At 42.5% G+C, this 14,762-nt stretch overlaps 1 protein-coding gene across 1 annotated transcript; it reads right to left on the bottom strand.

Moving 5' to 3' along the window:
• Positions 1-95: 95 nt before the first annotated feature.
• LOC118409189 (polycystic kidney disease protein 1-like 2) lies at positions 96-9,312 on the bottom strand. Its single transcript, XM_035810057.1, has 17 exons — positions 9,277-9,312; positions 8,853-8,975; positions 8,636-8,692; positions 8,039-8,170; positions 7,669-7,756; positions 7,322-7,455; positions 6,682-6,924; positions 5,842-6,307; positions 5,452-5,624; positions 4,838-5,068; positions 4,402-4,569; positions 3,756-3,913; positions 2,746-3,418; positions 2,339-2,495; positions 1,742-1,977; positions 1,258-1,432; positions 96-814 (listed from the first exon to the last, which is right to left on the bottom strand). Exons 1-17 carry the CDS (start codon positions 9,310-9,312, stop codon positions 96-98), a joined length of 3,969 nt encoding a protein of 1,322 aa, XP_035665950.1.
• Positions 9,313-14,762: the final 5,450 nt, after the last annotated feature.

The following is a 14,762-nucleotide window of genomic DNA, read 5'->3' as shown; positions in this document are numbered from 1 at the left end:
TGCCAACCAGATGAACTATTGACGGGGGTTTCTAAAAGCTGTCTCACGGCATATACCTGGATGTGTAATGCCACATTATGCATCTCTAAAGTAAATCAATCATACAAACTGAGGTTATTATCATGATGATGAAGTAGCTTGTCCAGGGTATTCCTCGATGTAATGTAGTCTACGGCGAACACGGTAAAGGCGATGAAAGAAACCAGGATGTTGACAATCTCGAGAAGGTTCCACGGTTGTCGGCAGTACCTTTTCCCTTGTTCCTTCATCAGTTTTGCTTCCCTGTACAGCGTGTACAGAAAACACGCCACGTAAAAGATGTGCAGAGCCAGGATTATATACCCAGCTGGGCCCACGAACCGATGTAAGCGGTAGGTCCGGATAGAGCGTGACGACACCGCCCCTCCCATGTTGAGGAACTCCACCGTGTACGACATCGTGCTGAAGAAGTTGATGTTGGCGTTATAAACCGTGAACTCCACGACGACAGCGCGTGTATAACGGTCAATCCAGTCTGCCTCCTTCAGGTCAGCGATGACAGCGAGGGCGGCATCTTTGTTCCTGCCTACTCCGGCCACATAACCTCCCGAGCCGTATGTGGCAATGTCTGCTATCACAGGCAGCTCGCCACCAGAGTCGGGGATCTGGTAGGTCCAGGGGGATTGCTCGGGGAAATCTTCGGACGAATTGGAGGATGAGAGGAGTCTCCATCCGGGTAAAAAGTCTCGCGTTTCCCCGTCTGAGAAGGAGTTCCCGCTGTTGCATTCCTGGTTCAAGAACAGGCTGGTGTAGCGCTGGTGAAAGCCACAGGATCCTTGAAGTGTGCGGAAGAAGATAGTAAGTTTTGCACTGAGGTATTCATATACGTTCTATGCAAAAATATATGGCTTGAAAAAAAAAAAAAATTAAAAAAAGATAAAAGGGCTTTGTACCTATTTAGCGTAATCGTTTATCTAATCATTTTATCTAACTTTGGTTTCTGAAATATCACTTTACAGAGCAGTCATCAGCCCACGCTGACCTGATGAATGTACTTTTACACCGAAAGAATGGAACACTAATGCATGACAATGTGAAATACACTATGCCGCTATATTTTCTATAATGTCAGATTAGTATACTGATGTAGATAGTTTGTCGTAATACATGTTATTTGGCATAAATTGTACCTGATGCAATCGTTGTGCAATAAAGTTGACTTAACTTGACTTGCATCCACCATAGTTTGATCATGTTCTACTAAAGACGAATACTTACTGGATTTGACTCGTATCTGCTTGAAGCGTGCAGCGCCGATCCTGTAAGAAACGGCGTCACTGATGAAACGCTTCCGTCTCCACCCGAGTTTATCACCGTTGTAATGTTGTTCCTGGAATAGACCCGGAACAAGGACATCGCGCGCCCACGACCAATAGTCATCCGCCGTTTGGATCTGTGAACAAAGAGCCAAATTGAATGTTTTACTACCTTGAGAGTATCAACATACACAAACAGTATGTATGTGTGTTTGTGTTGTGTGTTCTGTGTGTGTATGTGTGTGCGTGTGTACGTCTGTGTGTAACTCTAAATTTAGTTTTAAGTTTTTTTTGTTTTTTTTTATCCATGTAGTCATTTTCCGATCTTCAGCATTAGCAGCTGTCCTTAAGGGCGCTGACGTGGATCGCTGAAGTGGTTGTTGATACTTGTCTTAAACTTATGTCTGTCCCTACATGTACTAAGGGAATCACGTAAAAAATCTGACCTGATCAAAGTCCGCTTGAAAGATGTCTCCTAGTGTGTTGTACGCGTGATGAGAGTAGATGTTCGTGCCGCCATTAGCTACAAATAGCAGAATCACCACGAACACGAAGAAACTGACAACCTCTTGTATCACATTGTCTGTACTCTTTCTTGTCTCTTCCATTTTCTTCTGCTCTTTCTGTGATTTATTCGTTTGGCGGTGCTTCCAGAGAACGTTCTGCAATTGCTGTTTAGCCACTGATGATAAGAAAAATGTACCCGGATGTAAGCCACAGCTATCAATTCCTAAACTCACTTCAAAACGCAATCACTTGACATTAAAAAAAAATAAAAATAAAATGTATTAGAAATGGCTTCATTTGTGGTGATTACGTACACTTGATTTCATACCGTTAACATAATGACGTGTACCACTGTAATCACATTTTAGTCCACCAAAATCTCGCCAAACAGGTAAGACCATGAGTAAGTAAGAGCAAACACGTGTTTTCTACTAAACTCTCCTATGAACATAATGATCTTCAGCGACTATCGATATCCTATTATTACTGCCAGGATTTGGCACCCACGTATTACAATACCACAAAGTGCTGCAAACCTCTTATGGTCGCACGGTGAGATATCCAGGCAAACAGGCCGCCTTCTGACGGACTGGAATCCTCCACGTCAATGTTTTGTCTGACGTTGTCCTCTTGCGTCGATACCACCGCGGCTTTCTTACAGATAAACGACACCAGGGCAGAGACAGCCAGTATCTGTGAGGGCAGCAGAAACGACAGTGGCGTAAATGTCAAGAGAAGTCTGCCATTAACATAATCTACTGACAACAGAAGAAAGCTTGCGAGGTAAAATGTTTTGACCGTTGGACAGAAAAATGCTTCGTGTAGTTGTAGGGTACCTTAATATTTCTCAAAAGTTTTCCTCTGGTTGCATGGCATTATATGCACCATACACTCACACACTCACACCATAACATTAAGCTTTTCATAAAAAGACTGCTCTTACCTTGACTGGCTCAACTACAAACACATCTTGTACGAAGGACATCAACAATGTCTTCAGCCACGCGTTTGCCTTCTCAGGTCCCCACTCCAGGCTGTAGAGAATGGTGAAGAACGCCGATACGCAGCAGACGAGGATCAGGACTGACCAGGCCACGTACACAAACCCGTGGGGTAGAAATTGAGAAGATGACCGTGTTTTCAACAGCAAAGATCTGACGTTTTCTTTCTTTGCAGCATGCACTGAATTCTTGGCCGGTTGTGGTTTTTCTTTGCACCGCTTGAAGAGCTGGATGAGGAGCACGTTTACGGGGAGGACACACAGTGACGTCATCGTGCTGACGTACAACTCGTGAAGGGTGAAGGAAACTATCCCAAGATTCACCACTGTCGTCTGATCCACATTGTCTTCCGTTTTGTACCACATGGCGTTGGCAATCATGGTGGTGTAAATGATACATAGTCCACATGAGAGACGTTGGACCTTACTGAAATGGCTTCCACTGGGGCAGAATAAGGTGGAGAGCCAGATGTGCTCATTTCTAAAATCGCGGGCTGCCTTTGTAGTGAAAAGGTGGAAGGACGACAGATCGTGCTCTGTTGAAGCAGGAAGAATCCGGTTGATTCTACCGTCCCCGCGGTCCAGTGACAGCCAATGGTTACAGAGAAAGCTGTTTCTGTATATTAAAAACAAAAAGCTTTGAATTCAATGTACGTCAAGGCTGTTGTAAACGACCACGCAGGGACCGACAAAATCTGGTCCATACGGACAGGTGATCACCTAGGGTGGGATTCTTAATAATGCTTGTGAAATATTAACTAAGGGACGACCAAACATGATTACATTGAGTGTTGAGCTGATCACTTGTACAGGTTTGACCTGTACTTGAACTTTACATGGACTTAACAGGTAAACGTGCTATTTTCATTATTTCTAATTTGTACATGCAAATAATGCATTCCGTAAACGTTATTAAAAACTGCACTCATAAATCATATCTTAATTGTACTCACGTGTCTCCTGACTGCAGATCCCGCACAATGACTTTATCTAGCTTCCAGGCCCTGTCGTCGCCGCCCTGGTTGTCGTGCCAGATCTGAAGTCGATGAAGATCACCCAGACTTTCTTCTACAGCCATCAAGAAGATATCCACGCCACCGGCCTGGAAGGTCTAAGATGGATAATGACAAGGGTGTAATGTTAAAAACTTGATTTCAAACAAGCTTGTGGACCATAGGAAATGGCCTGGTAGCCTTGAATACTACAATGTAAGTCAAGGACATCTTCAAATGGACCGTAGAACACTATAACGAACAAATAGAACCCACTGTAGGCGTTGGAAGTAGAACAGGAGGCGAAGCTTACAGTGTTTGATCTGAAAAGTTCATTGCTTAACTATCGAATGACACACAGAATACCAGGGTGCATGCAGATCTAAATTATCTATGTCGAGATATCGTCATTTCTAATTGATCCTTCCTCATATGTCTGTGTCAGAGTGAGATATTGTTACTTCAGTATCTCATTCGTTGCGTGGTCAATAACAAGAAAAAACTGTCGTTTCATGCGTCATGTGTCAATCAGAAAATAAGTCACAGCAAAAACGTATAGTTACATTCATACAATATAAAACTTGTAGATGGTATGTTCAACCCTTACCTCCGGGCCTTGCTTGAACACCCTAACACAAGTACTCCCTTTGTCTCCAAACAATGAGAACGCCACGTTAGACTTGGTTCCAGACCCTCTGCCATGACTGGTGTATACTGTCATCTTGTAATAATATGTGTCCGTGGAGCGGTTGTCTGGTAGGCTATGGACAATTAACTGAAAAAGAAAAAAAAACGATTTAGCAGGATCGAATCCCAGCTTAACCCACGTCTCTCATTGTGATAAAATAACATCATCAACATTGGACGTGTATGAGCGGATCACTTTACTTTGGTGATTCACTAATATTTCCATTCGTGTCATACATTTGTTTCCTTTCGTCTCAGGTGGCTACGAAAGTTCAGATCTCTTGGATGAAATCTGAAGGATAGTATCTCATTTGTTTCTCATTCAGAGGAGAAAATAATCTCATATCATCATATACCTTTTTCATCCCGGTTTTGTCCACTCTCCTTAGAAAAATGACCCCGACAAAGTACAGAGCTAATGTCGTCAGCACGGTGGCGAGAACCCCTGCGTTGTTCCCTATGTCCGCGAACTTGTCAAACACGGTGGTCAGGTCAATCGTGTTTGGCGCGGTGACAAAGCCAGCCCCAAATGCTGTCATGTGATTACAGGCGCAGACAGTCTCGGTGACTGTGGAGGTCGGGTGTACCTGTGGAGACGATATAGATGTTATGGAAAAGTTGAGAATTTTAAACCCGTTCTAACGAACTCTTCATGCCATGCTTACAAAGTTCCCGAATGCCCAGAAGTCGTGTAAGGACATAAAACGTCTTACTGCTGACCTACAAGAACTTGTGTCCTGCGTTTCTTCATACCAGATCACCCTTTCAGGCATGACTTGACTGCTACGGACTTTAAGTACGGGGTGTCTAGTTACCCAGCAGCTGTTACAAAGTATAGGTAAGTGCGGCAAAACTCACAAACGTCTTCACATTTGGCTACTAGATTAGAAAAAGCCTTCGGACACATGGTGTGATTAGGTCGGAGTAGCGACCAAACTGATACAAATAACCATGGCCAATAGACACTTACTCTGCATCCGTTTGGTAACCAACTCTCTGTGTCCTCCGCCCAATAACGACAGCTCAGACGCAGCACCTCCAGGCTGTAGAATTGGGTCCCATTCAGGCCGGACTGATCAGCTGGGTCCACAAGAAGTACGCCGTCATCGACTGCATCTTGGTAAACATCGTCCACACCTAGATCTAGATAGACGTTGGAATTTGAATGTCATAAAAATATGTACATATTCAGTCAGACCCGTAGTTTTGAATATCTATTATGTAACTGCCACCATTCTCACTCGTTACTGAGCGTTCTACTCTAACCTATTCCTAATCGTTTTAAATTTTAGCTGATCTTAACTATCAACCATCCTAGCTGATTCTGAATTACGTTGTACAAAATATGGGTTATTCTTACCAGCAACCTGTACTCCGACAGAATATTTTCCGGTATGATTCTTTCCCGACACGAAAAACATGACAGACTCAGGAGCGCCATGATGGGAGGCAGTCGGTTTCCAGTCCTGCCAGGTCAAACATACTTCACAGTTTTTACTATGGGCCAAGCCTCCTCCTCTCCCGAACACGGATATTCTGGAACTCCTGTTCAATGCAGTGACTTGGACGACGAAAGCATCATCTACGTCTGAGATGTTGAATACATGGTGCACCACGCTCCCATTGCCGGTGGAATCTACTTCATGAACCAGTCCGCTGGAAGATTCCGCTCCATTGGCGGCAATGGTGATCAGGATATCCTCTTCTGTGTCTCTTATTTCCCCGGGGGACATGGTCGATGGTATCAGAGAGATGTCGTGGACACCAGAGTTGATGATGTTTGAGTTGTTTCCCCACGTGAAAGGGTTGTCATGGAAACTGATGACCTGGAGACAAAGCAAGATGTGCTCAATATAAACATATAATGAAATCGTTTACTAAAAGTACAGCAGAGGATGGCAAGAGCTATCAACATCTCATCAAATACGAGGGAAATATATAAACTGTAAGCCTTCCATCAATTTCTACCAAATGTCTCTTCATTGTCTTCGTACTTTTCTCTTCTGAACATCAGTATACGTCGTGGCTTTCCCATGGGTGGGGGTTTTCAAACGAATATAAGCATTTAGAAACACATGATAATACTATCTGTTACCTATCATATTGCAGAAAATTGTCCAGATACACACGGCAATCGACAAGTATGGAATGTGCTCAGTGCTGTAACAAGACGTCAGTGTTCAATGAAGGTGCCACGTACCTTGGCGTCAATATACCTGGGCACAAAGCCTTTAAACAGTTTTTCAGTAGAGGGAAAGACCGTCTTCACGCCTGTGCCGTTCAGCCGATAATCTGCCAGATCCTTTCCATGGATTCTCTGTACTTGTAGGCTGAGGGTTTCGGTGTCGATGCCTATTGCTGGGCCACCTGGGGTCAGCTCTCTTCTCAGACGGTCCGCCATATCGTTTAGTATTCTCCTTCCGCGTGCAACTACGGCTCGTTTCTACCGATCACATCAGACACAGATGATTTAGATCACCATGAATAGCCATTTCCATCACGGCAGTTCATCTTCCAATTTGAAATATTTTACAAAATACATAAAAAAGGAATCCAGTGCAATAGAAAACGGCATACTGTAAATGCAGAAACTTTGGCGGCGGTTTAATGTTCGCGGTTTTCGCGGTGGCCGCTTCACCGCAAACTTAAAACCACCGTGAACATTTTTCCGTGGAAGTAAGAGACTACAGTGCATGGTGCTACCGCGAACTTAAAACCACCGCGAAAATTCATTTTTCCCGCTACCGCGAAATTTAATCCCCGCGAACGTACATACATTTACAGTACTCCCTTGATGGAAGATGCAATATTACGGCATACAAATAGGAAATCGATTATACCATTTGGTCACGGTCTTCTTCCTCTCGCCGCCTCACATCTTCTCTCTCCTCAGGTGACAAAAAGTAATCATCTGTCATAGAATCGTCCTGACCAAGTGCTTCGTCAAAGATGTGTCCAACGGCGCGTAGCATGTCTGAATCACAACCAAATCAGGTTAGGGCACATGGGCATAAGGCTGTATACAAGAGTGGCGACAGTGGATGCTCACGGGCCTTAGGTTTTTCTTTTGACTTGCCAGATCTCTATCATCAAAACAATCAAAACATACATCCTCTTACTAATACAGGACTGAAAACTGTGATCAAATTCTGCAAAAAGTGCATCTTGGACCTCGATATCATCTTACCTGTACTGATGCGTGTAACTTCGTCTGTCGTCACTACTTTTCTCGCAAGGTCATCGTTCAGGTTGTCCAAAACAGCGATGTCGGAAAGCTACAGATGCAAACAGCAGGGTTAAAGATCAGTGGTTAAGCTGCCTGAGTTTTCAAGTATTGCATTGTCTACAGTTCCAATAAATCTAAATCTAACTCGAAGTCTAAAGAAAAATGTATATTCATACATAACAGCCGACGAATAATCCGCCTCGGTGTATACATTTTCCGAATTTATTGAAATGTTTCTTGAATATTGAGAATTAGCGTTAAGGGAGGAACGTAAAAGCTAACGCTTAACACTTGTAGGATTCTAGCTACTCATTGACAGACAAAAACGAACCTTAACTTCCAGTGACTTGTCTTTACACGCGTTGATGACAGCTTCATATAACTGGGCAAGGACGCCGGCAGCAGTTGTGGTCCCCAAACGCTCTGATGCAATTTGCAGTGTTTCCATGGCTTGTTTGCAGGCCTAATAATAATCATATTCATGAAGTGTGAAAATAAGTATGCGCAATACATTTATGAGATGTGTGAATAAACAAAGGACATGAACAATCCTGCTTTGGATTGATTGATTGATTTTATTTTGCACTTGTGTGGCTTATACAACCTCTACCCCCTTCAAAATTTACAAATCATAATGCTATTAAATGAATATGAAGACCATACATCAAACCATAATAAATCAAGTGAAACCCAGTGATCATCATGACGCAGCAAATGATCTAACTAAAAAAACTGAAACAGACAAAACTAAACATGATCTACAGATCATAAAGAAATAAGTCAAAATCATAGAATTAACCTGCTAGCAAGGCAGTTGTAAAGTATTCTACGCTTTGACGTAATTGTGCAGGCTACTCAAACTCGACAAAATCAATGTCACCAGAATATCACCAAAAGCAAAACAGATCATAAAACGATATTCACTCACCTTATCGCTTAACATTTTCTCATCACTCTCAACAATGACAGAATCGTCATCCAAATCCTGTGGTGGCAAACGTACATATTACTCATGGATTAACATGGTAAGTGCCATAGAACTAGTTTTGAGTATAATACAGACATTTTGGTGAATAATCTTGTTTTGGTTACAATTGATATTCAACAATAATGGTACAGCCACTTGTGGCAATTTTGATGCTTACCGGCTGCGTTTCTCCGGCTAGTGCTTGTACAAGTACCGCTGGACCCACTGTCGCGATGTTATTGACATCCACGATATCAATGGCGGGGATGGCGAGACCTTCGACCATCGACGGTGGGAACGTCTGGAACAGAAAAGCTCATTCAATATTATTACATAAATTCACAGTATTGTATAACCTCACATATTATGGTAGAAACGCAAATGTATATTTTTTATTGAAAACTTTATTGGAAACTATTTGTAGGATGATATCCTGTTCTTTATCCATCGCCACAGTCTGGACGTCAACTCTGTGATGCTAACGTTTGGATAACAACATGTGACAGCAGCAACCGGAAAATGTAATGCGATTCGTTTGATCGTAGGTCGTGTCAATTCTAGAAGTTTAGCTTGGTGACACTTTAACTCGGGAACATTTGTACTTTGGCAGAGGAATCATCAAAGTTGACTCCGACCATCTAGTTCATTTCCAAGATCTAGTTCATTTCCAAGTTTTGAGCATGTTGACCAGATTACCTGACTAGCGTCCACGTCATCAAGTGCGTCGGAAGGACTCTGGTCTTGATGATCTTGTTCTGAAACAGATTCGTTTAGATATACGCCATTATATTATATTATCTATGGCATGCCGATCTTATATCTGTCTTAATTTTTGGTTTGGCTGTTCAGCCAGCGCGCACAGTCAGGGCTGCCCAACTGGCCTGTGGCTAGTATAAAAGGCTAGCCTTGCTAACAGATATATATATATATACTAGTATATACATATATATATACTATATATACTAGTATTCAATCAACATGAAACTAACCGTCAGCCTCATCACCCGAACTGCTCCTGACTTCAGAGTCCTGGTTGGGATTTTCTGATTCCCACGATTCATCACTCGATGGTGGTCCCAAACCTCCAAACCCGTCGTCGCTTTGCACCTCGCTATCGAGATCACTTACTTGAATTACTCCTTGGCCTGGGTAGTAACGGTTAGGCAAGGAATGAATGTATTAATAGATCATATGAAATAGGACAAATTAAGCGAGTCTAACTTATTGTATGCACCACTGCTGGTCCGGAGGGTAGTATTTTCTACTCAGGTGCAATGGAACAGTTTAGGACCAAACTTATTAAGTGAGGCAAACTCAGTAGTATCTTTAAAGACATGTGACGACATACGTGTACCCTCCGAAAGCAGCATAGGCAGAAGGGATTGTAATCAAGGCTAAATAAAGATAAAGGTTGATAGGGAGACTCGATCTTACCTTCGGAAATGTCATCCGTTGTATCCGGCACGAAGTTCTCTGTCGTAGATCGTGCTTGTGTGGTTAATTTCGTGGTGACTAGAAAAATATTTGTCAATCTGTTAGTTATCTCTAGAGGAAGAGTGAGTGAGTGAGTGAGTGAGTGGATGATTGATTGATCGACTGAGTGAGTGGATGATTGATTGAGTGAGTGAATGAGCTAGTGAATGATTGATTGATTGATTGATTGAATGATTGGTTGATTGATTGATTGATTGATTGATTGAGTGAGTGAGTGATTGAGTGATTGAGTGGGTGGATGATTGATTGAGTGAGTGAGTGAGTGAGTGAGTGAGTGAGTGAATGAGCTAGTGAATGAGTGAGTGAGTGAGTGAGTGAGTGAGTGAGTGAGTGAGTGAGTGAGTGAGTGAGTGAGTGAGTGATCCCATTGACGCAGGGATCTCACATTATATCTTTCATTGCATTAACTGTAGCAAACTTAACTTCATAAGACATAATTGTGCAAATTAGGGAATTTTTTCCGTAGTTATTGAAAAAATGATGAATTGTTGACAAAGGTATGAGGTTGTGGAACTCTAGTTGGTAACATTTCACCTTATGAAACTACATGCCAAAATCATTGTCAACCTAAACGACAACTAATACAAAAATTGGCTGTAAAGCAGCCTTTTGAAATTGTCATGACTGCAGTAAGAATGCAGGAGATAAACCATTGGACACACTTACTAGTAGATTCTGTAGATGAAACGTCCATAGACATTGATGGTTGCTGCTCAGTAGCTGTTTCTAATTCTGGGTCGGATAAAAAAAATATGTTGTCTTACTATACATTTGCCCTTCTGTTGAGGAAGCTATTATGGAATTGTCTGAATTGTTTAACTAACGTTAAACTTTTCTTGCACGTTCCTGGCTGGTAGATTATTTACTATTTTTTGAAACAATGTGAGCAAATCTTGTGTTTGGCGATGTTAGCAGCCAAAGGTTTGTTCTAAAATGGTGATGGTGATTATGTCTCACAGTGGCTCATGAATAGCATGTGAACTGGATATCAATAGGCAATGTTCCAGGTTCTATCTGGCCTATGTTATAGAATGTCTCGCCATCAACAGAATTAAAAAGCTGCCAATTACTATGCTCCATGACTCAAAGGTGTTGGTCATCAAGCTTCTTGGGGTATGGTTGTAGCCTTAGGCTACTAGCATGAAATGCCATCTTGAGTTGGTAAATTGTATAATGGGAAAAAATTAACCGTTCCAGGACTGTTCTCAGTGGATTTTCGATAGAATCTCTCGGTCATTTTCAGTTATCTGACCCGAGTGCTGCAGACACTTGATTTTTTTTAGAACGTGTGACGTCAGCACAGGGTCAAAGTTCGTCGGAAGTCAGTACCACACACAGCCTCTGTATCGATACGGGGCGGTACTGACCTGGGGATGGAGAACAGTTTATTTTTATCATCTTTCTAACCTGTTATCCACGGAACGGACACACCACCGCTGACGCCCGCGTGACCGACGGCGTAGAGCCTGGCGACGTAAGGCTGAAGCGGGGCTAGCCCGGTTAGATCCGCTGTTGTTAGGCTGTTGCTCAGGGAAATGTTTGCTGCCTCTGATGGAGCAAGGACCGGTATGAGCTCCAGCAGGTACGTCACAACCTCGCCATCAGGCGCCGCCCATACCAGAGTAGCGGAATGGTCCGTCACGGTGACGGCACGGAAATCACGTGGGGAGTCAACAACTGTGACAAGGATGAAAACAACGTAATTTAAAGATTCTGAGAGAGTATAATTTTATGGTTCGTGATCGCATTCATACACGTTTCAGGTTGCGAGGCAGAAGAGACGCTCATCCATCGAAACGATGGGAGAACAAGATATGAGCACAAGACGAGGTATAAAGAGGGTACATATACTGTGTCGTCTTAGCCTCCATAGCGGGCTCTCTGGGGCCTTTTTTCTGTCATTTTTTTCGGGGGGGGGGGCTCATAATACCCTTTTGCTGGCCATTTCTTTTTGTACGGGGCCAATGGTCAAGCGACCCAGTACAAAAAGAAATGAATAGCAAAAGTGTATTATGAGCCAAAGAAAGACGGAAAACGGCTCCAGAGAGCCTGCTTTGGAGGCTAGTGTTATCTAACTCGAAAGACGTTTTGTTTACCTACCAGTGTATTGTTGGAGACTGCTGGCGCTACCCGCAAATGCTGTGGTAATGGATCTTACAGACACGTTGTATTCAACTCCTGGCAGCAGCCCCCTCAAATGCACTTCCGGATAATGCACGTACAGCTGATCAACTTTCTCGTTGCCCATCAGATGATATGTAACCTGATACCCGATGACTAGAGAAGAAGTGACGTTCCAGGTGACGTAAAAACCGTCATCTGTCACCAGGGATACCGTCAGGTTGTGAATCTGCACGTCGTTTCCTAGAAGGTTCACATATCATAAGAATCCATTCAGAGTAAAAAATATTCGGAAACACAGACAGGCACGCAAAAAATAATGCATTGATTTTTACAAATGTAATTTTTTTGTCAATTATTGTAATTAGATATTGTCATCATATTAAACGAAAATTTGTATGAAATTTTCAAATACCATATAAATGGAGTACACGGCAAGGTCACAATCATGAGTCGACATTGTCTTAGATTACCGACTTTAAAGCAACTTGTTTATAAGAACATGAATGAACGAGAACACAATGGCGTCGGCAAAGTTTGAAAGCTTAATAAAGTGAAACGTCATCTTTGTGTCTAAAAAAAACAAAAAACAAACATATTGCTGTTAATACGATATAACTAACATTAACTAATCAAAAGTGGTAGATGGTCGCGCTGACAAGGTCCTACCTCGTAGCATTATTGTTCTTGAGTAAGACAGGTAGATGTGGCTTCTTGGTGTCATGATGTATACCTCCAACAGGTACGAGACTTCGAGCTCAAGATTGGTGAAGTTGAAAAAATCCGTGTCCCAAGAAACATTCCAGCTCGTCGTCAAACTGGTCCTAAGGTTTGTCTGAGCAACTAGCACAGTACTGCAGAAAACACGTCAGACAGTTACCAATTGATATTTGCTTGTTAAAACGTCCCTTTATCTCATTCGTTTTGAGCACAACATGAACATACCTGTTGTTCTGAGACAGTGTTACTGAGGTTCTATGATTGGTCTAGATGGATCAACTGGTAGGCTTCAAGAAGGCCGACCCATGACGTCACATGTCAGTATGGCGGCTACGACTCCCATTGTCATTGATCGAGGGTATCACATGATCCTAAGATTTTGCTGTCACCACCCTGTCACAAACCTGACAAATTCTGGTGTTTTTGGAACGGCAATGCTTGTGAGGTCTACAAAGCATGACGCGTGGTGTGGACGTACCTTGATTCACAGGCATACTCCGGCATTTCTGATACGTTCCAATGTGCCGACACTGCGCCTGGTCCAACTTCTTCTATCAAAATCCTCGTTACATTTGTTGTTGGGTCTGAAAATGTTCAAATGATGTTCAGTCAATTAAATCATCGACCAAGAAAGCAATGTATCACTATGACTTCATAAGCAAATAATTTTCCAATCGACTCATCGACCAATTAATCAATAAGTCAACAAATAATCGAAAGAATCAATCAATCAATCAACCAGATCACCGATCAAAAGTTTAACAATGTATCATCACATAATACAGAACAGGTCAAGCAACATGGTAGATTGTGGAAGGCTCAGACGTTTCAGACTATCTTTCGTCAGTCACTGAAAGTGCCTGAAAGAAGATTCCTCCAGCTTGGTTTATTTTGAACTACGTAATGTTTTACTTAAATGTCTAAGCAAAGACGATTCACCCAACCACTAGGCACTTAATCTTAGCCAAATTACTTCCAAATCCTCACAAATAGCCATGCAAAAGTGGATGCAGGAATGGTACAGAAACTGCCACATGGATTTACCTTCTCTGGCGTCACATGGTGTAGACATCGTCACCAACTCAGTTACCTCGTGCAACGTTAGTTTCCTCAAAACATTCTGAACATCGGAACAGTTCACCAGTTCTATTCCACCATCGCTGTTATCAAAGCAAACCTCTCTCCCCAACACCCTCCAGCTAAGGGCGTCATCAATGACTTCAAACAATATAGATTCTCTGATCGGTGAGCAGGCTGTCGCGATAACGTCGTTGTCGGCAAGAAGCTCAAGACACTGCGAAGTTTCTCCGTTTCGAAGAGTTCCCTCTGCAGTGTGTAGCCAGTGATTTCGAGGATTCTGCGCTAAACATGGGCCTATCTGTGGTACACGTGTGGCGCTGTTCGCATACATACACGAGCAGGTCATGCGCGGGGTTGGAGTCCATTCGAACAGGAAATAAGCTTAAAAAAAGAAAATAGATTTACAATGGGAAGAATGCACAATATCAATGGAATCCTTTCTAGAACTGAAAAAGAAGTTATGAATGACGAGAATTCCCTGTGCTTAGCAAGACAGGGTATAGAGAATTGTTTCGATAAGAACAATTTGAAATGAAAATATCAAATGCGATGATAAATATGACAATTCCACAAATACTAACTTTCGAAATTCCTCTCAAAATACGACACACTTGAATCCATCACTAGTCTTTCCAGTCCATCCTTAGGAGGCGCCCATCCAAACATCTCGCAG

Source organism: Branchiostoma floridae, chromosome 2 (genome assembly GCF_000003815.2).
Source record: "Branchiostoma floridae strain S238N-H82 chromosome 2, Bfl_VNyyK, whole genome shotgun sequence".
Lineage (NCBI taxonomy): Eukaryota > Metazoa > Chordata > Leptocardii > Amphioxiformes > Branchiostomatidae > Branchiostoma > Branchiostoma floridae.
The sequence above is the reverse complement of the archived record's forward strand: the minus strand, read 5'-3'. Positions and strand labels throughout refer to the sequence as shown.